The sequence below is a fragment of the Hipposideros armiger genome, unplaced genomic scaffold, assembly GCF_001890085.2.
Source record: "Hipposideros armiger isolate ML-2016 unplaced genomic scaffold, ASM189008v1 scaffold_374, whole genome shotgun sequence".
NCBI classification, from domain to species: Eukaryota; Metazoa; Chordata; class Mammalia; order Chiroptera; family Hipposideridae; genus Hipposideros; species Hipposideros armiger.
Genome location: NW_017731724.1, coordinates 714,667 through 740,520, shown reverse-complemented (window position 1 = coordinate 740,520; position 25,854 = coordinate 714,667). Strand labels below are relative to the sequence as shown.

Below are 25,854 nucleotides of genomic sequence, written 5' to 3'. Positions count from 1 at the left end.
AGGGACAGCCAGCACAGGTCTCCTGGTACAAGTCACTTCTACTTCAGTCAGCAAATACATGTGAAGAACTCATGTCAATTGGGCATATTCCCCTTGAAGAAGGGAGGAGTCGAGTTTGCTGAAGCCCTGTTCCTAGTCCCGCGATGAGGGTTTTGGCATCAGCTTTCTTTCTGCCAGGTGCTCAGTGAGAGAAGGACCTGGGACCCAAGGCTCACCCCTCCCCCTCTTTACCTGACCCACCCACACAGGTATTTGGACCATAAGCTTTTCAGTAAAACTCTCCAGCGTCTCCTGTGGCAGTGGAAATCTACCTCCTCTCAGTGCGTGGCTGGCCTGACCTTCTACCTCCTGTCCCGTGGATCCCTTCTGTGCCAACACGAGCGTCATCCCATTCCCAGCCTCCCTAAGGCCCCCCCCACAGCTGTGCTCTCTCCCGGTGGTCCATCCCCAAACTCCTATCTGCCCTGTCCTCTCTCCTCCTTTCTGATTCTCGAGTTCATCTCACTGCCCTTGGCCCTTGTCCTCATCATCAGTGTGATCACTGTCCGTCTGGGTTTTGTTTCTCTCCTCATCCTGTCCTTGGGGGCATGGACTGTATCTGTCACTCCACCATGGAGTACCCAGTGCCCAGGACAGTCCCCGCAGTGAGTGGTCAGGAAGTCCCCGATGATGGAGGAGGCTTCTGGCTGGCCCTGAAGGCCCCTCTATCGCAGGGCCCCTCCAGCCTGTGTGGCTCCACATCTGCTGAAGGGAACACAGACCCGAATTCCATATGCAGAATGAAAACGAATGACTCAGCTTGTTCAGTGAATACCAACCATATGTGTTTACCAACGTGTGTTTCTATTAATTTATATATTTATTATTTATGTATATTGTATAATTTAAACAAATAGTGACCTATATTTTGACGAATAGCAATCAAGTGCTCGTCACTTGACATGCGTTGCCTTTGATTCTCAGAGTGATACTGCGTACTGGGACTGTGACCACCATCCTGAAAAGGAGGAAACAGAATCTATGCTGTTAAATAGCTTGTGAAGTTCATACAGCCAGCAGGTGGAAGCATTGAGCCATATATACATACACCTCAACGCTGTATGTATGCGTGGGCCGCACACACAAATATGTATATCTATCATCTGTATCTATCATCTATCTATCTATCTATCACTAGAAATTTTAGACAAAGAACTTTAGTACATCAATGGCTTTTAAACCACAGTGTACTTACTTTAATTTTAGTTTAATTATCACTCGTAATAAATACCTAGATGAAATTGGATTGACTTGGGACGCCTCGCAGCACACTTCCATGTAGCAGTGACAAGGTGAACAATAGGTACAGTAAGAGAGGGTCCAAAATCTAGGAATATGTACGGAAATGGTGTTGGGAGTGACTCACACCAAGAGTTTAGGGAACCGAAAATCTCCGGCTAACCGTGTGTCACGTTGAAAGATCACTCCCACTAACTCCATTTCTTTTTGTGGCATAGCTTGCTGTTTTAAAAACACAGCATGGCTGTATTTATGTTCCTCAAATACTGATCACCTTTAAGATTAACATATGCATGTTTGATTATCCATAGTCGTTGTGTAAAGTTCTCTTAAATATAAATTATTAGAAGAGAAACCAAGAGTAAATAATGAAATAATAATTATAGCCACCATGCATTAATATTTTACTATGTACTTGTCTCTTTAATCCTTACAGCACAGTAGGTGTTTGATGCCCTGAGTCATCACCCAGGTTGAAGGAGTCTTCCAGATGTCAGTGGTCCAGCCCAAGGTTTCAGGCTGGGGTGGGCAGAGCCACGACCCACAGGCTCCATGCCAGGCATTGTCCCACCTGCCTTTGGCAAGCATATCTAACTAGGTGGCCTTTGTTTGCAAAAGAATTAATGATGGATTTTGATTCCAGTTAGTTTTTTGTAGAGTAGGAAAATTGGAATGCTTATTTGTCTTTAGCGTCCACTCTCATCAGTGTAGACAAACATGTCTATATCAGGAGCCTATCGGTGGCCTGGCCCATCGCGCACTTGAACCATCGGAACACGGTGGATGCGGCGGGCACCGGGACGGGAGGGGCATGGAGAGGAAGGATGCATTCGCGTGTTCAGCGTCTGGCTTCCCGTGGCCAAAATCTTCTCACACATATTGATGCGTCTGCTCTTCTCATCACCGTGCTCACTTAACGCTGTGGGTCTCCTCTCAGCACTCCCATCGGCTTGATCACTGTGATGTCAGGAAAGGTGTAAAATCACAGTTCTAATGTCATGAAACATGAGTCTTCTTGTCACATGATACATTGTGTACAGCACTGCAACCCATAACTCAGTGTGTACTGCAAGCATGAGAAAGCAGCTTCTTCAGGCATATGCTTTAATAAGCTAACAGATACTCACGTCTGTTTTTATGCCGAATTAGCAGCACACCTTCATCTGTTCCTTTGTAGTTCTAATAATACTCGTGAAGAGAGGGCCCCTCCATCTCTTTTTCATGCACTCGCCTCATTGTACACAAGAAGGCAATGCCTGATTTATAACTTGTTCAGTTCGCTCAGGAGTGACAGATACTGCTTTGTGGGGAGTTGCATTTTAACCAGAGACAGAACTTGAATAGTGGAAAGGAAACAATATGCATCTTATTCTAATATCCTGCCTGGTGAGAATCAAACGTCTCCTCCCTCCAGCTTTATATCTATAAATGCAAGAGACATTTGACTGCTTGTTTGACAATTATTCCTGCTTTTCTTGCTGTCTTTGGAAAAGGAACAGGGTGCTGGTTTCAAAAGGCTCTGCTTTCCCAGGACTGGAGCTTCCTGACTTTGTCGTGGTCACAGGGAGGGACCCGGCAGAGTCCCCGAAGGACCGCGGCAAGGCAGCAGGCTGTGCTTCCAAGTGCAGCTTAGCGCCCTGGCGAAGGCAGCCTGTAATGTGTGGTCAACTAGAGGACAGCGTACACCGCACGCTGAGCCATGCTGTCCCCGTGTTTTCTCAGCAGGAAAATGTATTTGAGCCTTTCTATGAAAAACGGCCCTTGTCTCCCTGTTGTAAAATTGGCTTAGGGTAGCTTGGAGAGATATCGGGGGCTCTCGATGGAAGGAGGAAGCTGTGGACTGATCTGCTTGACCTTAGCGTCCCCTTTACATGTGGCGTCTGTATTTGGTTGTTCAGTGACATGGACAATGAACATGAACTAGTCATGTTGACACTCTGGGACTATGGCGGGTGCCATTTGAAACACCATCTCTGGGGCTGATGCAGTCGCATCCCAACAGTATTCTTGTTGTGTAAGCTCTTGGGCTGCTGGCTCCTTTCTCCTGCTTTCTTTTCTTTCTGTGTCACTCCTGACGTCCCTAAGAGCTGCAGAGTTAAGTTTCACCTGGGTGTTTGTCTTCCTCTCTAGTTGGTTCTGAAACCTCTTCCCCCCACTCCTGAGTAAACCTGCTCATCACTTTGGCTTCTAAAGCTTTGCCCAGAATTGCTCATCTTATTCTTAACAGAATTGTTTGTTCTCATGCAGCGCATTATGTTTGTCAGTGCCGTGTGATAAGCGTGTAGGCTCTGAGGCCGGGCTGTCAGGATCGGAGGTATACACCCCGCCCCCGGCCCCATTGCTAATTGTGTGAACTTGGACAGATTAGTAAACCTCTCGGCTGTCGTGTCTTCATCTGTGAAACGGAGGAGTGACACTGCACCCACCCCTATGGTTCCTGTGAGTGTCATGAGCACAGAACCAGGCACAGCGGCCTTAGCACTCTACAGGTATTTTAAAATTATAGACCCAACCTCGAGCCAGAAGAAACCATGACAGGTCTTTGTACCTTTGTAGCTTCTCATTTTCCTGCTCAAGACTTCCTACACACCAGAGATATTTACCATGTGGTTTTCATGCTGTGTGTCCCCAAGTTAGTAGCAGAAGTAGGCAGCAGGGAGGGTGTTTGATAAATCTGGTGGACTCACACCTTGCCTCACACCTCATCCACATGTGCTGGGAACCCCGGTCCCGGGCAAGACACACCTAGCCCTGCAATTCTCTCTTTATTTTCTCCATTGAATATAAGGTAGTTTGTTGTTATTACTGCCAATGGTGGTTATTTTGTTTGTTTGTTTTCAGTGCAATGATCAAACTGTAGCCTGGTTTATGAATTTGGGTGCAAGGCCTAGTCTAAATGATTGGGTCTTCTCTTTAGAATTAGATATACAGATGAATATATTCTTCAGAAAGCAAATATAGTTTTGAACTTCTTCCATATCTTGGTTTTTGGGGTATGTGACAGGAAGCGTTTCTCTTTTGGAGCCTCATGGTAAACACAGATACAAAAATCCCCCCAATATTTCATCTTATGTTCCAAAACCTACAAATTAGAGACATGCAGTCCCCTGTTCTATGAGCCTCTCTCCAGAATATTGAAGCATCCTGCAACAGTAAATATATCTACTTTCCATCTCAGGCGTTTTAATGCAATCCAGAGTTTGGTTTTATAAATATCCATTTCAGGTTAAAGCAGCAGTGATCTAATAGTATGTTTGGCAGTTTTTAAATTAAAACCATTTTTTTACTGAATTCTCTTTGTATTACTTGATATTGACTTAAGAACAATATAATGGACTGAAGAGAAAAGCTCACCATGTGCACAATTTAGAATATTTGTTACATTTTTAGAATGTGAAGTTAAATTAAATTGAAACATTTTGTAATGACATTGAATATATATATATATATATATATATATATATATATATATATATAAAATATGTGTCTATATCAATTAAAATCTAGCAACGGTCTTTCTGGGCCGAATAGTGGAATACTCAGTGCCACCTTCGTGTCGGCCTCTACATCAATGTCTACATTTCAGACCTTAGGTCAGCCTGTTGTGTGTCTCACTCTAAACATGAATGAGCCATCTTGTAGTCAAACATATTTTTAGTTGTTCTGCCAATAACATGTCTATTGGTGCCATCTGATTGGATCTGGCAAAGTACAAGGCCAGTTGAATTGCCCCCAAAAACTAATCATCCCTGAAATGTGTTGTTGTGCATATAATTGTTGTGTGTATCTTCCCATTAATTTTGAACACCAAAGGCTATTGCCACATTATCCTAATTGCACCATAAAATTCAGACCCTTGCTGATAGAATGAAAAACTCTTAGCAATAGAAAAAAGAGAAAGAATCAAACCTGTTTATTAGAGTTTTTAAAGATAAATATTAGGGCATATCTGTGTCTGAAAGGGCATCCACTCTATTATTGATGGGCTCAAACAGGAAGTGACGAAGATAACACTTCCAATGATGTATATAAAATTCAGCTGCCAGTCTACATAATTCATAGATTTCCTATGAGTTTGGTGACTAAGTAAAGGTTTTACCATACTTTTGTCGTTTCTAAATCTCTATGTTTAAGCTAATTATGTGACCAAAAATGTGCAGGTCAGTAACTCAATCTCAGTATACTTCCTTTTTCTACATGGATTCCCTGGAAACCCAGAAAAAAGGAAAGGGTTAATCCTCAGTTGTGTGGTCACCATAGTAACGGGAATTGCTGAAGCTAATTCAGGACACTAGCCTCACAGTTTCAATTTTGTTTCTGTTTTCACAAACGAAAAACATTTTAAAGTCCTTAATAAAAGCACATACATTGTATAAGTCATACATAAGTATGTAAGTAAAATGAAAGAATTTTGTTGTCTGGTATACAAATGATACAATACTACACTCCTATATTCTGAAGCACAGTTCATCCTTTTAATCTTATTTTCTTTCTCTCTCTCTCTGAAGGTTATGTAGGACTATACAAATAAAGTAATAAATAGGTATTGCCTTAAAAAATACTGCAAATCTTTGCTGCCCGTTTTTTATGGTATTGATGTCATGTTAACTTGATGTTGCATTAAGTCAGACTGCTCACCTGTGGAATTATGCCAGCGATTTCCTGCCATTTAGAATTTGTGTGCCGAGTTCCACCCAGTAGCACAAATCATTACATGCTCACAGGGCCTTCCAGTCACCCTATAAGACGTCTGCACACAACCAAGTCTCCTTGGAAGAGATACTGAGCAGGCAAGACATACAGAAATATCATACAGATGTTGAGACTCTCCTTTCCTGTTGTTTCCAGAACCAAACTTCGTGTCATCTTATGACATCGGGAATTTCACCTACTTCTTTTTCCGAGAAAATGCCGTGGAGCACGACTGTGGGAAAACCGTGTTCTCCAGAGCTGCCCGGGTCTGCAAGAATGACATTGGGGGGCGCTTCCTGCTGGAGGACACCTGGACCACGTTCATGAAAGCCCGCCTGAACTGCTCCCGCCCCGGCGAGGTCCCCTTTTACTACAATGAACTTCAGGGCACGTTCTTCCTGCCTGAGCTGGATTTGATCTACGGCATCTTTACCACCAACGTGTACGTAGCTGGAAGTAATTGCCTCCCCTGCTATCCTACGCCTTCTCAATGAGCCTACTGTTTTTTGACCTTTGTGGTTTAAAAGAAATCTTTCTTATTTTACTGGGCTAACATCCATTTTTTTTTCTGTTTCTATTTCTTTTTTCTTTTTCTTTTCTTTTTTTTCCTTTTTTTTTTGAGTATGATTAAATGTTACACAAAGATCTATGATTTCTGAGACTGGTATTAGGAAAAGAAAGCTAATCAAAAGATTTTAATCATCTAATTATTCTACTGTGAATTTTTCCTTCCTGATTTGCCAGGGTATCCAGAAATGCTAGAACATTATTAGATTTATTTATTTTTTTACATACATTTGTGTGTAATGAGAGCAGTGTTGTCTGGAAAGCCTGATCTTTGAGATAATGTGACTCTTGCCCAAACCCCCACTCGTAAATGAAACCCACATGCCCATTTTCCACAGCTGCTTTGTAAGCCATTGTGCTGCAGGACCGCTAAGGTAGCAGGCATTTCTAAAATGATGGCTATGCTTTTAAAATACTTTTGAAAAAATAATAGCATTTTTTTTCTCTTGAGAGGAGATACTCCTAGCTTCAGAATTGACAGCATTGGACTAGGTAAAGCATGTGAAGTTTTCTGACCTTTCACTCACGCTGATCTGGTGGAATGTAGCACAACCCCACTCACTTTCCATTCTTAGCCAGTGTGCTGTGATAGGACTCCACAAGATCACACCCCAGCCCCAGGAGTCACAAATTGAATCGCAACTCTGAGACTCTGAGCTCCACTTTCCTCAGCATTGTCAGTGATCATGAAAATTCTGCAGGGTAGGTTCTGATTTGAATCACCTTGGAAATCTCTAATCTGGGGACCTGCCAGTTGGGACAAAAGTCCAATATTTGCATCCACAGTAAGGGGTCTAAATCAGTGTAGGTTGAAAGTGCTGATAAATGAGCGAGGATGATCAACCATCCTGGTTTGTCTGGGATTGTCCCAGGCTTAGCCGTGGGGACCGCCCTGCATGTTGGGAAACGTCTCACATTTTCCTCCTGATCTTTGCACTTCTGAGCTCATGTGTTAACTTTTGCTTGATAATAACATTTACTCCATGAAGAGTCTTCTTTCTGACATGAAGTTGGAAAAAATAAGACTAAAATGGATGGCTCCCCATCCGCCCCCCACCCCACCATGACCATCTTTATTGGAAGTCTGGTTTTCAACCCCAGAGGTTATTTTCTGTACTTGATAAGTTTCTTTAAAAAAAAAAATCAATGCATAGTTTCTGAAGTTGATTTGCTTCCCAAAACCTTGTTTAAGAAGCAGTGTAGGACACACAAGATGAATGTTTCATGGGTCAGTGGACATCAGTTTTGCCCACAATGGGAGCTTGGCTTCCTGAGTTGTTCATCCCGCTGGCTCTGGGCAAAAATGACCAATTTTAAAAGTGATATAACTACTGTGTCTGCACCATCCCAAGATGGTGAATGGTCAATTTGGATACTCGCAAAAATAAGTTTCAGACCATTCTAGACTATTTGTTTTGTGATGTAAACACCCGTCTTGTGGGAAGTCATCCAACATGTAGCATCTATACTAGCAGAGGCAAAATCTCTCAACCTTCCCTTTCTCCCTCAAATACTATTCTCCCTGGATCTGGGAAACAAAAGTGGAGATATGTCCATCTCTGATCCCACAGTATGTCCCACCTCTCATCCCTCTCCTGTCTCAGCCTTGATCTTACCCTGTCAACAGATGACCATATTCTTGACAAGACTTGTTCAAAACTGAACGGAAATGGCAATCAGAGATAGTCAGTTATTTCGTATCTCTGAATGAGATGCCCATAAAATGCTATGGCTGGCTTTCTGGTACGTTTGCTCACAGTTTTGGGTTGCCTCTGTGTATCCCTCAAGGTCTCTCAGCACTGGGGAATGGCGGTAAGGTTGCTGTTCTAACTCCATTTGTTCCTGGGACTGTGTGGTTTTCTCAACCCCACGGACATGAGAGGGGCTGCAGGACCTGGCACACTCCTGCCAAGAGTCCCTAAAGGTTTAGCCTTTGTTTTATGGGATATGTGAAAATGGTGGCTCACAGATAGTACCACCCCATAGATGGTAAGGGTGGGAGTGGGGAAGGATGAAGGTTTTGATTTATCTTCCCTCCTTAGGATATGAAGAGCTAGGAGAATGTCTCTCCCTTTCTCCCCATGACTCAGTAGACTAAGGAAGCACACTTTAAGTTCCCCTATTGTTGGGCTCACCAAGAGTTCTACCTCCACTTTTACCCACCTGGGCTCTGAACAAGTTCAGAAATAACATGGAACATTAAATGAAAGCCACAGTATGACCCTGATGACTGACGAAGGCCTGGTGGTGACACACAGTAGGAGGTCTGTTCACCAAATGGATTTATGAGTACTGACCCCAGGTTTAAAGAGACTTAGCCACAAGGTCATGACCTGGGCTGGCCTCACCTGCCTGCAGGGATGGGTAGGTGTAGGAGGGGATGTAATTCTGACAGGCAGAGCCATCCCAGGAGGAGGGTGAGGAAGGTCTACAATGGAGTCACTTGTGCCCTTAATCTCCACACCTCTCAGATCACAGCAAATGAAAGGGCAGAGGGAAGGCAGAAGTGTGTGTGTGTGTGTGTGTGGGGGGTACTCTGCTCACCAGGAGTTGGGCAGAAGTGTCCCCAAACACCTATCAGGGATGCTCACACTGGCTGCCTCTGGACATCCCGGTGGACTCTGGGCTGACACCAGACACTGGCCCAGCCTGGTTCTGAGTGAGTGAATGCAGTGAACTTTTCCTTATTAGTGACTGCCCCTTACCTTACGGAGATTGAGTGAATTGGAATTTGTAAAGCCTCTAGAATGATGTTCAGCACGCAGCCAGTATTCATCAGATAAACCAAGTGTAAGGCAGATATTTCTGTTTAGGAGTCCTATGAAGTCTCCTTTGATTCAGGAAAAACACTTGATGAATGGACTTATATTTGCTAAGAGCAATATCATGAAAATTTAAAACCAGAGCTGTGCTCAAAAAGCAGATTTATTTAACCCAAAAAGTCTTTTGCTCTTTGCACACTTAGTAAAAGGGCACTGAACTTCTGAGCCCATCACTTAGAACTTGAATTCCAAACCACAGCAGCAAGATTTCCTACAAGTCAGTGCGATCTCACATTTTTCTGACAGGCACTTTTTGCAAATTGCCTTTAGTTGATTATTTTTTAAAAGGTTTACAAACAAATAAGCACACATCTCTGTGGATTTAAAAAGAAGCCCCCTGAAGGAGCCAGATAAGCGGTCAGGGCGGGAGCTGTGCTGGGCTGAGTGGTGAGAGGCCCCAGCCCCTGGACGAGGAAGCCTTTTTCCTCCAGAATTTAAACGGTGTAACACACAGCTCTTCCAAATCCTTTGTCACTTTGGTTGTGGCTGAGTGAATTAATCCCCTGCAGGAGGATTACAAGTGTCATAACTGCTAAATATCCTTGTTTCTGTACTGAAGCGTTTGTTCCTCCACGAAGAAACCATTCACCACCCCCACTTCGTCCCTGGGTCATTCAGGAGGCTGTGATCTTGAGTGTCTCTGGAAGGTGCTGGCTCTGGGCGGTGTCCCAGGGGCTGTGGGGAGGATGGCGGTTACTGTGGGGCCTTCTCACCCTCCTCTTCCTCTTCGTTGCCTCCCCAGGAACAGCATCGCAGCCTCTGCTGTGTGTGTCTTCAACCTGAGCGCCATCTCGCAGGCCTTCAATGGCCCCTTCAAGTACCAGGAGAACTCCCGCTCTGCCTGGCTGCCGTATCCCAACCCCAACCCCAACTTCCAGGTAATTTCAGGGGGCGAAGGGGCACTACTCTCAGTCATCCCCCCAGAACGATGCAGAAGCCTCTTGGAGTAAGGCCGGGACCACTCAAACCCCGGTGCCTGGCCCCTGCACAGGCAGCTGTGAGCTCTCACGACCTCTTGTGGGACAGCCCCACACTTGGCTTGGCTCATGTGAATAGACAATCCTTTTGTCAGCTGAGGGGCCTGGACCAAAAAGGGCCTTTTGTCAGCTGTGACGCCTGAGGCTAGACTGAGAAAGGCTAGCATAATGCAGCAGGTTGGGCATCCAAGCTTCAGTTAGTACTAATGATGGTGGGTTCTGTGTCCCCAAAAGCTCTAATCCCTAATGAATGATGCTGTGATGAATGGGGCCCGGGGCACAGAGCCGTGAAGACACACAAACAGAATCAGAGCTCTAATTGGCGACTGTGGCGAGATTTCCTAATGGGGTAAATGGGATGTGATGGGCAGCTGAGAGGGAAAAAGCGCAGATGGAGGCCATTCATTCATAAAACCCAAAATTATAGATGTTCAAACTCTAAAGGGCTCTGTACGTCACTTACTTCCATCTCCCAACATGCAGAGGAAGTTGAGACGCAGTGAGATTCAGCGACTTACCCATGTTCGGTCAGTCAGCGGGTGTATGAGTCTGTTTGGCCGCCATAACACAGTGCCACAGACTGGAGGGCTTAAACAAAAGAAATGTATTTTCTCACAGTTCTGGAGGCTGGAAGTCCATGATCAAAGTGCTGGCTGATTCTGTTTGTGGTGAGGGCTCTGTGTCTGGCTTGTAGATGGCTACCTTCTTGCTGTGTCCTCACGTGGCCATTCTTTAGTACATGTGGTGGCCTCATTTAATCTTAATTACTTCCTTGGAGGCTCCACCTCCAAATGCAGCCACATTGAGGATTAGGGCTGCAACATAAGAATTTGGGGGAGATACAAACCTTCAGTCCATAATAGCAGGCTTCCCTTGATGGCCTCTCTTCTGACAAGAGCTTTCATGATATCACCATTCTCCCTGTGGATGTAAGGTTTAGCACCACACAGTTCTAGACAATGGTGCTCAGTGGCTCATGCATCATGTTACGTGCTGGCAACAGTGTTATGATCATTGCACTTCTCCCCCACACAGAGAAGGGCGCTGAGCCTCAGGGCAGATGATCTGGCCAAGGACTCAGGATCGGTGGCTGAGCGGGAATCCCAACACTGGTCCTCAGATGCAAAGCTCCAACCTCTTCCAACTAAAGGACCCTAACTAATTAGCTACCCTAATGAATCAGCGCCTGACCTGGGTCCTGTGTCCAGGTCTCCAAATTCTGGTTGGTTTGTCATCCAAACCCATATAAACCTTGGCTTTTGAGAAAACTGAGGGTATGGAAAGGTTCAATTGTTTTATACTGTACTTGGACTTGGGCAGAGACCCTTCAATTCTAATTGTTCTGAAAGAGTTCTTTGTGTTTTCTTAAAGAGCATGGGGTTGGGACTAAGGTGGGTGGTTTACATACCCTCTGTTACCATTTTCTGCTTTATAGGTACATTATTTAGCATCACACTCACATTTTCATCAGCACCATGAGGAAGGAGGGATACACATGCACAGGGATATTTTAGGAATACATTTTGATAATGTCAATTAATGTGCATTGTTTACTGTTTAACGTACATGACGGGGGTGTCTCTGAGGGAACAGTTACTGGGTGCCATCTGGGTATCACGTTGTAAATGCCTTATGTACTTTGTCATCTTTCCTCCTCTCAGCAAGTCTGTAACATGAGCATCATTAGCCACACCTGATAAATTAGGAAACCGAGTGATCAGATTTATATTTATGATCCCAGGCTTGCTAATAAGGAAGCCCAGTAATGGAGAGAGACAGTCCTGTTCTGAGTCAGGCGAGCTTACATTTCAGTGGGAACTGCATATGCAGTAGTCACACTTCCTGATGACATGTGGGTTGATGGTTTACATATTTATTGACTGAACACTGACTCTTGGCCCCTTCATCGAGTCTCTGCACCTAAATTTCACCCTTGTTCCCAGATGATGGGGTGAAACGTGACTGTTTAAAAAGACGCTTTGTAAAAAAAAAAAAAAAAAAAGACGCTTTGTAAAATCCTGAAGGTGAAATATACCATTCCCTTTTAAGAAAGTCCAGTGTAAAATCCCAAAGTTTAAAAAAAAATTAACAAAGATGCCCCATAAATTTGTAGTGTACTTTTCATGTTGTGACACTTCTACCGCAGAAGTCTTCACAATGAACAGTGACTTACAACACTCTGTGACACCTTCCCACCCCCAGGCAGTGGATAACTTCTAGCCCCTGGGCTTGGATATATTTGTAGCACACAGCAAATTCCCTATTTCTTAAGGCCATGGGCATCTGGTTTTAAAATGCCAGTGTCACACTGAAAGGTTTACTCACATTGATGAGGTGGGAGTAGGTCCATGCGGTATAATAAATGAAGTGTGTAGAAATGTGGCTCTGACGTCAGTCAGAAGGCTCATTTTGCTGAGCTTGCCTTCTTTGGGTAGAATGTAAGATTTGTGGGGAACTGAAGTTAGAGACTCTGATGATTCTTTGTACAACTCCTAGTACAAATGTGTACCGAGTGTTTTCTTTGGGCTTACCATGTTTGATGACCATGCGAGCATAGCATCCTTCCTGACATTCATGGGACCATCTAGACTGGCACAGAGTGGGAATATGGCTGAACTAAGGATTCCTCCACTAGTCATGCATAAAGGGCCTTTGTTTGCAATAATCAACAGTGAGAAGTGATTAGATTGTTTTAGTCTTGTGTGCGTACTGACATTTGGGATTTTATGCAGCACTTATGTACTAGAAGTAGCTAATTAATTAAAGGAGCAGAGGCATGACTGAGGGTCAGGAAGAAAAATGGATTAGGAGGACACTGCATAATCTTTCAAGATTTAATACAGACATCTCAACTGAAAACAATAATAAAACAACAACCCCTATATATCAGTAGCCATCTAGAAACCACTGCAGATGGTGCTGTAGAATCCAGCCCTGCTAGAGGCTGCAGCCCCCACAGTCATCCAGACTCTAGGCCTCTCTAAGAAAAGCATCAGGCACTACCAGAAAACATCACTCAGACCCAGTAGCACAGCTGGGGTGGGACAGACCATGCAATTATTTTTCAGGTTTGATTACCACCCATCACAAATGATGGCGCTGAAATGGGAAAGAGACCCTCAACAATGGTCAGGCAGATGAGGCAGCCTTTGCTGGAGGACCATATAAGGGGACTTAACCATGTCATCAGGACACTTTGATACATAATGCATGTTTGCAGGAAGACAGGAGGAAGGGTACCATGAAAATCAAGCATCCTCAGCATGAGGTTAGGTAATTGTGGACTTGACATCCAAGCACCTGTGAGTTAGGATGAATATAGATCTGTTGTACTTAAAGTAAATAACAAAAAACTGTTGACCTTATTCCCTTCAGAGATGTTAACAAGACAACCATTGTGGGTTGTAAGCCACATGAGGACAATAACTTTTACTACTTTTATTGTTTTCCTCTTGTACAGAGTCTCCAGGGTTTCACACAGACACTGGGGGAGCCCAGTATATAAGGCACAGCTAGAGAATTTGCAGCTCACTAGAGAGCTAGGTGGGTGACATATGATCTAATAAATATGTTCTGAAAAATTCAAATAGCTTTCAAAATATTTGAAAAAGAACCCTTGGGTGGGATATTCATTATAGGCTGGGAAAAGAGTCCAAGACTTTGTAGAGTATAGTTCCAAACCAGTTTCTGGCTCATGATTTTGGCCAATTCCAGTGTGTGGGAGTTTTTCCCATACCTCCAAGCTATATTCCAGTACCATCAGGGTGCCCTACAATTCAACTCCATTCTGACATCACTTACCTGCAGATAGAATTAGATCCCACAGGTTAAAGCCTCCCCCTCCCCTTCTTTAGGTGACAATCTCAAGGCCAGGGTTTCAACCTTGCTTCTGACCAATCTGCTCTAGACGCTATAGATAGGAGGTTACAGCCATCCCCTCCTTGAGTTCTATTAATTTGCTCCAGTGGCTCGCTGAACTCCATGAAACATTTTACTTATTAGATTACCAGTTTATTATGAGAGGACATAACTCAGGAACAGCCTGATAAAAGAGATGTATAGGACAAGGTGAGGGGAAAGGGTGAGGAGCTTCCATGCTCTCTCCAAGCACGGCACTCTCCCTGCACCTCCACGTGTTCTCCAACCCAGAAGTTTTCTGAAACTCTCCGAACCTCTGTCAGCTTGGGTTTTTATGGAGGTTTCATTGCATAGGTTTGATTGATTAAATCGTTGGCCATTGGTGATTGAAATCAAACTCCAGCCCTCCCCTCCTCAGAGGGCAGTGAGATGAAAAGTTCCAGCCCCATAATCACATGACTGGTTCCTTGGGCAACCAGCCCCCATCCTTAGGTGCTTTCCAAAAGTCACCTCGTTAACATAACAAAAAACACCTTTATCCCTGTCATCACTTAGGAAATTCCAAAATTGTTAGGAGCTCTGTGCCAGAAACTGGAAAGAAGATGAAAGGTGCATTTCTTATTATAAATCACAATATCACAGGTTTATGACTTAAATAAGACATGGGGTCTAGGAGTAGAAACGGATGGTCATTGGTCCTGCGATGCAGCCCCAGCCCATTGAGGCCTCCGGGTCTCCCAGCTCTCCAGGTTCCTCAACAGTGAGAGGTTCTCAACTTTATGCCTCCAGGTTTTTTTTATGTCAGTCAAACAAAAAAACTGTGTGTACAAAACAAAACCTGTGTGCAAACCCTCACCCAGCAGACAGATAGCTACTTGCCACCTGTACCTATGTATGGCCTTTGATTCCAAGAAGAGTAAATTGCCAAACACCAAGTCATTCTCAGAATTAGAACTCAGGTGTATAGACTTCAGACCAAGCCCTGTAGAGCTCTCCTTCCCTTTGTAACACATTGGCTTGCACGCAATGTCCCAGTCCTCCAAGATTTACTATTAAATAGAATAATTATGTAAAACCTTCTAGAACAGCCTCCTGCTCAAACAGCAACTGCTAGTGTATTCACCCATTGATTCCTTCCTTCTTTTATTTATTCATTCATTTTCCTCTGGCCACCACAGCTCAATGAACCATAGAATTGCTGTCCTGCTACTCAATGAGTGCATTGACCACTTGCCATGGTCGAATGGCTTCTCTGTGCCAGGCACGCTGTCTCGTGCCTTGTCGTTTACAAGCACTTGCAATTAATTTATAAATGCTCTCCACTGGTTATCTCAGTGGGTCCCACACAGCCCTGAGAAGTGAGCAGAGTAAGTGTTTTTTCTAGTCACTGTATAGGCAGTGATGTTACCTTACCGGTCCAAAACTTCTTGTGCTCCACACTTCAAATGGCCAATACTCAAGATATCAGAGTTTGGAGTAAGGGAATGTTTATCGATGAAGAAGGTGCCCAGTCGAGAAGATGGGGGCCTTCAAGGTCCATCAAATCCATATTAAGAGAGAATTCAGGCTTCTTTTATGCCAAGGGAAGGGAGAAGAGGAATGGCAAGAGGTGACTGACAACCACGCACATCTGGGCACCAACAGTGATCCAAGGGAAAGCTCTGCATCTTGAAACCTCTTTGTAGGTCAGTTGACCCCTGCTCATCTGAGTCCGGTCTTGAGGTTCCTGCAAGTCTTTGATGAAGTCATTATTTTGTACATATTTCCTTACCTCTTTGGGAGACGCACCTTCTAACAAGGGGCTTTTCTTCCCAAAACTCAAGCCTCAAGCAGAATTTTCTCTAATAATTAGCATATCTATAGCAGGAGCTCTTAGCCTGAAGGCCACTGGGAAAATACAGGCTAGGATTTAGAGTCAGGGAGAGCCAGCATTTCACTCTGTTGCAGAGACAGAGGCTGACAAGCAGTGCCTCCCCTGAGACCACTCTGCTCCTGGGTGACTGAGCTGAGCCCCTCACCTGACCACATGTCATGTGGTCCCGTCGCCAGGCACATGGGCTGCCCTGCAAGGATGTGACATTCAGCTATGCATTGGACCAGACTCAAAATCCATTTCAGCCCAAGACTCTCTAATTCTACAACTGGCCTATCATTTTATGGCACGTAGGGCATTTTATCAAGGGCTGCAAAAATACCATCTGTTTTAAAAAAGCAATTTTCATCTTACACTTTGCACCACTCACCTGTTCTAAAACCAAGTATTAGAAATGACGTGTTATAAATAGTGGTTTCGGAGTGTATGGACAGGGAAATTCTTTTCCATCAAACCTACTTACATGAAGTTCTGCTGAGGATCAGCCTATATTGGTTCCAGGATTTAAAGTTTATGAAAAAAATGAAGAAGGTTGGTGGTAATTTTCTGGTTCTGTGCTCTGCCCCAGGAAAGCTTTGTTCTTTTCTACCCTCTTTTTATCTCATCCTTGCCAAAAACCAACGTCTGTCACACCTCCCAGCTTCTTCACAACACAGCTCGGAAATCAATTCTCAGCAAATTCCGGGCCGATTTTTTTCCCTATGTATCTCAGATTCATCTTCTTGTATTTCCCCAATCTAAAAATCTCTTTCCTTCCTTCCTTCTTCCTTCTACTTTCTTTCTTTACACTCTTCTCTCCCCTATCTGCCTCCCTCCTTTTATCTCCTTTTCCCTTCTTTTTGCAAAATTGCCATGTTATTTCTATTACTAAATTGTAAAGAAAATTTTTGTTTTTTCTAGCTTGGAATATGAGCACACAGCAGTGAGGGCAGCACATTGTTTCTGCAGCCCATGAGAATGATATTAGAACAATATTATGTAATTTGCAGATTAAAATGACCTCATTCTCTCTCCGTGGAATCCATATCTTGCTTATAGACCCACAGCTCCAGTAGGAAAACTAATAAATCTATGTGATGTGTTTGATTGCTGCATCTTCAATCTGGGTACCTGACTTATCAGACGGACGTAATAATATGCACTTAGACACACAGCTCCCAAGTGACTCAGCAGAGGCTGAGGAGTTTTTATGCAAACACCATTCAAATTAAAGTCAGCAAAGACTTTCATACTGTATGTTTTTCACTCCTGATCGCCCATTTATGATGGAGTTGGGAGACACCCCAAGTGTAAGTTCAGATCTAAATTGGGAGGGGCTCCACGGATGAGCCTTTGGGGAAACAGGAGAAGCAGGCGCATGTGCACACGGCAGCGACCCAGGTGACAAACCAGCATCTCGCGGGGCGTCTGGCCCAGTCACAGCCTGCTTTCCCTTGCAGTGCGGCACGGTGGACCAGGGCCTGTACGTGAACCTGACAGAGAGGAACCTGCAGGACGCCCAGAAGTTCCTCCTGATGCACGAGGTGGTGCAGCCGGTGACCGCAGTGCCGGCCTTCATGGAGGACAACAGCCGCTTTTCCCACGTGGCCGTGGATGTGGTGCAGGCCAGGGACGCGCTCATCCACATCATCTACTTGGCCACAGGTAGGAGCTGGCCCCGCTCAGCGGCGTGTTCTACCGTCTCCTGATTTCCTGTTCTGAATGCATTCCGAGCATGCAATTTCAATGTCAAGCTTTGGGTCTGTCTGCTTTCCTCACAAGCAGCAAAGCACAATGCTCCCTTATCTTCCTTCCTCATCCTCTGTGCTGCTTGTGGGAAATCTCTGTTGCACTCCTATTTTTAAGTACATTCATCATAATTTTAATTGGAAAGACAATGTCTGACTTCTTAACGGTTGTTCCTAAACTTCTCATAAAGTAAGTCTTTTCTTCCATGTTTAATTTGGATTACTTAAGACAATGGAATTTGTTAGAGGACACTGCTGGGTGAACTATCACCCTAGACGCTTCCACCCTAATGGGGACATCACGTAATAAGCCAACCACTAAGGGAAACACTGGCGAGCTGATGACAAGCGTATGCAGTGGATGTGAGTAAAGGGATGTGGTGGCGAGAGCCAGCGAGGCTCCCGTACTTGCTCGTGAAGGTTGGCTTCTCCCAGGAGGTGACATTCAAGCCAAGAGCTGACTGAGAAGAAAGTGCTGGCCTTGCATAAGGAGGGAACCGGAAGGTGAGAGACGCAGGCGTGGTCAGCTGTGGACGGCGCCCCCATGTGGTCAGGTAAAGTTAGGGCAGAGGTGTGACCATCAGATCTCCAAAGGAGCCACTGGTGCCTCTGACAATCAGTCTGAGGGAGGACCAGGGAGGACAGGGAGGGACAATGGAGGAAGTTCGGTGGAAATAACTATATGAGTGAGGCTTCCAGAAGCTATTCAGTGAAGGCTGGTAGAGGATTGATATGGCAGCCTAAGTGGATGGGAGGTCAAGTGTGTTGTTTGTTTTAAGAGAAGATAGAATTACCATCCCATGGCAGCGTCTGTTGCTCACTGGAGCATAGGAAGGAGCCGTCTCTTTTTCTGCCATTTTTATCCTGAATGTCCCACAGAATGCGTGGCACTTGGTAGGTTGTGGAATGAATGAATGGGACTTTCCCAGAAGGCTTTCTACTGTTTTTTTTATAAATGCTCTGGTTGATGCCACAGAGAGTAGAGCATGGGATTCTAGGGGGCTGTTGAGTTCCTCATCAATACGGGAAGGGAGGTGAGGAAGGGGAGATGCGGCTCGCCCTGAGCAGGCCTGGGGGGTGGGTCAGTGCAGAGCAGTCTGAGGCCTCGCCCTGAAGGTCCTGACCTGTCCCACAACCAAGCCCAACAAGGTGATGCTGGCTCCCGCTGTGAGCTCCTGGTGGCTCCAATGGCAGTCTCCTTCTACTTTAGTTTTGAGGAGTATCTCAGCTCAGGCTGCTATAACAAAATACCATGGACACAGTGGCTTACACAACAGAAATCTGTTTCTTAGCTCTGAAGGCTGGAAGTCCAAGATCAAGGTGCCATTCCATTTGTTTCCTGGTAAAAGCCATCTTCCTGGTTTATAGATGGCCACCTTCTTGCTGTGTCCTCGCGTGGTGGAGACAGAGACCGGCTCTCTCCTGTCTCTCCTTATAAGGGCACTAATCCCATTCACAAGGGCTCCACCCTCATGCCCTAATTACCTCGCTAAGGCGCCACCTCCAAATACCATTGCTTTGAAGATTAGGACTTCAACATGAAATTTGGGAAGGACACAAATGATATGTTTGAACAGAATCTAAATCAACTCAAAATAGACCAACTTAGATAAATTATAGATCTGAGAAAAAAATTGCAGTCAACATCCATGGCTTTTTAAACAGTACAGCCTTGAAGAAACTTGCATGCCCAAGTCTGTTTTGATTGATCTCCATCCGCCTATCCCCTAGCCCAAGCCCCTCCCACAGTATAGGAGGGAACTTGCTCAGGCCGCCTGAGCCTGTCTCCAGGTTTGCATTTCTGATGCCGATAATGATACACACATGCCATTCCGCAAATATGTGTCACAGAGATTCACGTTGTTCGACACACTTGATTTTTTGCTTTTGTTTTATGCTTCTGCTTATGTACAAATTGAATCATGGCATACATGAAGATGTGACTAACTCAAGTCACAGGTTGGGACATGGGGGGAAATGCCATGCAGAGAACTCTTCTGGAGTTTCCATGGCTCATTGGTCAGGGTGATGGTTAAGCTCACGGGGAGGAGTTTGTAGTGGGTGAGGTCCCTTCCAGCAGGGAAATGACCATGGATACATGGTGTCCTGAAGAGAGGCCTGCTCCGGACCACATTCAGTTACTCAGGGTTACAGCTAAGAGTTCTACTGGTAGCTGGAAATACCACAGATGGTATTTAATTTTGCTTAGACTGGCTTGATAATTCTAACTAACTCGGCCTGTATAAATTCCATATTTCATGCCTCAACCAAGCTCTGGTACTTCTCATTTATCTCTGATGACACTGATTAATACTATTAGGAGGAGATCTCTTATTTTGCAAGTTTCAATTCCAGTGTGTCTGTAATTGAATGAATGTCTTTATTGCCCAGCTCTGATGCTTCTCCCATGTTCTCTTTCTTGCTCATATTCAGGCACTATGAACCGTCTGCCACCTCTGCTAATCATTTCTTTTTCCATAACTATCTATTCCCTTAATTCAAACCTTTGTAATTTCTAGAGTACTATTTTAGACCATTGTTTGTTCAACTTGAGCATGGATAAAACTCACCTGGAAGACATGTGGACATTCAGGTTCCCAAGCCCCACCCCATGAGATCCTGATTCAGTGCAGAGTTGGTATTTCTGAGAGGCTCCCAGGAACATAACACTGCATTTCTGGACCATATTCAAGCAGTGCTGTTGTAGATGAAATAATGGTTTTCTTGACCTAGGATGTCTCTCTAAGGGATGCACCTTGCTGCTCTCTCTGGTTAGGCAGTGGCATTGTGATTGGCTCCTGGGTGTTGGTGATGCAGATATGAAATCTGTTATCCAGTGTGAGCTTATCAGACATGTTCACTCTTCCTTTCGGTAGTTGCTGGTATGATTTCCTAACTCGTAGGCAGCACAGCTGTGACTTGATTTGAAAGAAAATGCTTTAAGATGCAACAAGCTAATTCAGAATGATTAAATATATATCAGGCTAAAAAAATTATTTAGGGTCATAAATTATCTCTAATAAAATTTGGTGGCCTGAGCAAGGACAGGCAAATGTACCAGGAATGACTTCCCTAAAATAAAGGAAGAAATGAGTCGGAAAATTTGAAAGCACACCACGTTTGAACAATATTGATTCAGAATAAATGAGCACTAGGTGTAGTCAGGTTAAGTTTTTGAATTCCAATGATAAAGAACGAATTATTTATGTATTCAGGAGAAAAAAATACCTGCAAATGAAAAAAGAAAAAGGTAGGTGGTCTAGAGAGAGAAAGAGAGAGAGAGAGAGAGAGAAAGAGAGAGAGAGAGAGAGAGAGAGAGAGAGAGAGAGAGAGAGAGAGAGAGAGAGAGAGAGAGAGAGAGAGAGAGAGAAGGAAAGGGCAGGAAAGAGAAAGAGAGAGAGACAACAAAGTAAAGTTACATTAAATGTGGGGGGTGTGGACATAAAGCAGGAAGAAAGAATAGGGGAAGCGAGGGTTTCCATGTTAAGAAGTCTTTTCTAAGGGTAACAAGTGAGATCTGTTGTGTTTAATGATTTTCAAGAGGAGGGAGGTAAAGACTGAAATTCACTTTCAAGGACTTGAGCTCTTTGGAATGTCCCACCTTGGCCATTTCCAGTGGAGATTAGTCCCCGTGGACCTGGCTTTTAGGAAGTTTACAGTTCCTGATGGGACTCTGAATGAGATGGGGGACAGGAGGAGCAGGAGGAGGGGTCACGAAATAGGTGAGGTCCTGAGGGACCCCAGGGGTCAGGGTCAGCGGGACCTGAGGACAGAGAAAGGAGACGCCTCACTGGTGCAGATGGGAGCCCACAGCTGACCCCTGTCATCTCCCACTTAGCTTTGTCAGGACCAGAGTACAACCAACGGCTCCACCCTACCTCTCCCCACTCCCGCTTCCTTCTCTTCCCAATAGAGCTCAGCATTCTTATTGTTACTTGCTGCCGATCATTACTAAAATCCACAAATCAGTAATGCTTCCAAAATGAGCTTATAGGAAAATCACATAAACAATCTCCAATATAGCCTAGAAGTTTCTTCTGTAAATAACCATTGGTAACGAGCTCAACAAAAGCTCAAACCCCATCCATCCCTGACTTTGTTGTAGTCCTGTGTGTAGTTTCTCCCAGCACTTACTTCTCAAGCCTTTGGGCCCCTCTCTAAGAGAGGAAGAAGGCACAGCTGAGTGAGGGGCAGGCCTCAACGCTTCCTTGCACCAGATTCGTAAGGCTTGAGAAACCCTAGAGCAGTGGGTCTCAACCTTCCTAATGCCGCGACCGCCTAATAACAGTTCCTCATGTTGTGGTGACCCCCAACCATAAAATTATTTTCGTTGCTACTCTATAACTGTAATTTTGCTACTGTTATGAATCGTAATGTAAATATCTGATATGCAGGATGTATTTTCATTGTTACAAATTGAACATAATTAAAGCATAGTGATTAATCACAAAAACAATATATTGTGAAATATTTATTTCTAATTACAAATTAATGAAATTTTGTCTTGAAGCCAGGTACTCGTATGTGGGCGTATCTGCATGTGGGCGGACCCGCCTGGAGACAGATAGAGGAGCGGTGTCTCGGTTCCTAAGACCATCAAAAATATGTGTTTTCCGATGGTCTTAGGCGACCCCTGTGAAAGGGTCGTTCGACCCCCAAAGGGGTCGCGACCCACAGGTTGAGAACCACTGCCCTAGGGAAACCCTTTCGGGCACCAACAATTAAGTAATTCATTGACTGTTGCCATCACTAACAGTCATCTCCCTCAGGACTTATAATCAATTTGTCACAAGCAAGCATTGAATTATGAAAATACTGTTCTGGAAAGATTATTTATGGTCACTCCAAATTCTGTCCTTTCACTGGAAATTGGAAATCCAAACCTAATTTCACTTTGTTCTGTATGTGCCCATTTATGTAAGGAGTTCCCATCGGCTAAAAGGGAACCTTATGGAGTTTAAGTGCTTGTGTGATCAAATTTAATGAGTTTTGAGAATAATTGCAGTGAGTAATAGCAATGTAGGAAAATCCCAGTTACCTGGTGTTAGGGGTTAAATTGTGTCCCCACCAAAAGATGTGTTGAAGCGCTCACTTGTCAGTATCTTAGAATGTGACCTTACTTGGAAATAGGGTTTCTCCAGATGTCATTAGTTAAATCCTACTGGAGTACGGTAAACTGTTAACACACAGGGAGAATCAGTGACATGGGACAACAGGCAGGCATTGGAAGGCCATCACTAGAAACTAGAAGAGAGAAGGAGGGATGCTACCCAGAGTCTCGAGGGAGCATGGACGCCCGGCCATCTTGACTGCAGACTTCCAGCCCCCAGAACTGTGAGATAATACATTTTGGTTGCTCTAAGCCGTCCCGAACGTGGCACTCGACATCAGCCCAGGCCCCTAATTCAGCTGGGGTATCACTTTCCCCTTCGCATCTGGTCTTCCAGCCAAATTTAAAGGGTAGCCTGGCTCCCTTCTGCTCCCCTGACATTTCTCAATGTTCTGCACTCAATGAACAAAATTAGCCCTTTAGTATTAGTTTATGTCAGGCCCAATTAAAATGAAAAGTCTACTGTTGAAAACAACTTCATACATGCCAAACCACTTAAAATGGCATCAACACAACTAATTGTTTTGTTTTAAAACTAAATATAGGAACATAAGTTCTTGTATTTTAATGAGTTTCATTTTAAACAGGTTCTCTGAATAATTTTAGTAGCTTATGCCTCGTTCTTCAACCACAAAATAATATGAAGTTACATGCTATGAATTAGTAAATAGCCCAAATTACTTTAAATGTGAAGCTATTTATTTCTATTTTTATGGAGCAGCTGATTTTGCTGTTTTCTTCTCGGTCTGCTTTCGCTCCTGCTTTTCTTTGTTTTAGGCCCAATCTTCCTACCTTCTTCTTTCATGTTTCACATGATCAGGATTGACTGAAAGTCGCCCTAGGAAGTAAAGCAGTGTGGGGAAAAGAAATGCAAACTCTTTCTCTGTACTCATCTTTTCATATAAATTCTGCCTAACGCAGTTTTGATACAACTCCTTTAGGTTTCTTGACAGTTACTGGGATTAAGCACAATAGCCTCCAATTCCCAAACTGGCTTCCCTCCTGCTTATACAAAAACCTAGTTAGTGTATTATTGTTCCTGTGTGAAATGATGATATCATAACTCCAAAAAGATTTGAGTAATATGCTCCCAGTGCCCCAGGTTTTCTTGTTATGTGAAATCTAGGTCTCTAGTCCTGCAAAGGAACATTCAAACCACTTTCTACATGAAAACTTCATCAGGCAAGTCTGATGGGGAGGACCAGTTACCAGAACGTGTAGCTGAGGAACTTGCTTAAGAAGTTTTACCAGATATTTTCATCCTGGATAATTCGGTTATGAGAAGACCTACTTGAATATGAATCTGCAAGTGTTATTACAAGAGGATTTTTCCTGTTGATCTTAAGAATGTAGGTCTTCATAGGTAATAAAACTTCCAATTAAATGGCTTCTCCAGTCTCATCCATTTCATTGATTTTGGTGAATACATTCAATGCATTTTACGATTATTACTGACACTTGTTAGCTACTCCTCTTCATCCAAAATGCTCATGTCTTAACCCTCCATCGGGCACAACTGAGCTCACAGATTCATTGTACACAAAGATGCCACTATGAAATATGTCTTTACTGTACTAAGTCACAAACACACCTGGCGATACTGTAGAGGGGGAAGATATGGAAGCGATAAGTTACAATACTTAAGTTAACTGTTAGATATTTGAAAATTTGTGTGCAATGAATCTATGAGATCATTTGCACCCAACCGAGGGTTAAAAGAGATTCTATTCTGTCTATCATCTGTCTATCTGTCATCTATCTATGGATAAAATATATATATATATTTTTTACTTTAGGGGCCACTGTGGTAGATCTAAGTATACAAACTGAATATAACTGAAAGTGTTTCCTGTGTCCAATACAGAGTCTGATGATTATATTTTATGAAAAACATTCAAGAGTGGAGGTGCTACCAGTATTTAAGCTTGCATAATAAAGTTCTGTATGTTTTTTTCTATTTTTTCCATGATGAGCATATAATCAACTAAGTAGTAAAAGAAAATTACTTTTCAAGGAATGTATCTAACTTCTATCACTGTAAGACAGACCATCAATTTTCTCAGTACTGAATGTGGCAATCTGCAAGTTTCAGTTTACTTGATTTACCTTCATGTAAGCTCAAATATAATATGAGATATCCTGGGGCATTTATAGATATCAGAGCTCAAACTCAAATTATACTGGGATACCTAATAAATCCCAAATGCTGGATGATTAGATGGGACATGCAGCCCCGTGTGGTCTTTTCCTTTGTTCTATGCTTAGTTTTAAAGTTCTATTAGGATACTTGGGTTGGGCATTAAAATGAAAATCCACACAATCTTTAGTAACTTGTGAGACAGAGATGGTCATTTAAGATCACCTAGCAGATGTCACGGTCTGCCTCTCCTAGAGGAATTCAGTGACCAAGGAGGGTGCTCCTAGGGGCCAGCAGAATGAAGAAAGCCTCAGGGGCATCTCAGGATATAGCTTCACATGGGAATGCTGTTGGTGTTCACCGTAGTTATGAATAAAGATGAAAAACTGAGTCCTCAGTGAAGGTAAAGTCAAGGTGCTAATTTCAGGAAGTGGTTAAGGAGATACATACAATCACATTTCCTTCAGATTTGAGCCCTCCAGATACTCAGGTGAGGGATGTCAGGAACAAACCCCTCCCCCCACGTCACCACCACTACATATGACAACCTCAGGCAAGTTTGGATGTCACTGTTTCCTATGACTTCATCTTGCAGCTGCAAATTAGAAGAGCATCTTAAAAGCCGTAGGATAAGTCATCTTGTTGTTCTTGTCCCCTGCTTTCACTTCCCATGACTTGCACGCTGAACTCAGTTCCAAAGAGACATTAGCCTGATCTTCTGGTTTCCAAATGGCTATATATTTGTTCAAATAGGTTTACATACTGTTCTCCTAAGGAATCAATTTTAAGTCAGTGCTGCTTCTGCTCCTTCCA

At 43.8% G+C, this 25,854-nt stretch overlaps 1 protein-coding gene across 1 annotated transcript in view; it reads left to right on the top strand.

Moving 5' to 3' along the window:
- The window catches only part of SEMA5A (semaphorin 5A), a 449,566-nt gene that overhangs the window by 313,511 nt on the left and 110,201 nt on the right, over positions 1-25,854 (top strand). The window contains exons 9-11 of the mRNA XM_019662395.1: positions 6,127-6,412; positions 10,102-10,237; positions 17,507-17,711. Of these exons, the coding sequence (XP_019517940.1) occupies positions 6,127-6,412; positions 10,102-10,237; positions 17,507-17,711 (627 nt within the window). The remainder of the gene's footprint in view (positions 1-6,126; positions 6,413-10,101; positions 10,238-17,506; positions 17,712-25,854) is intronic.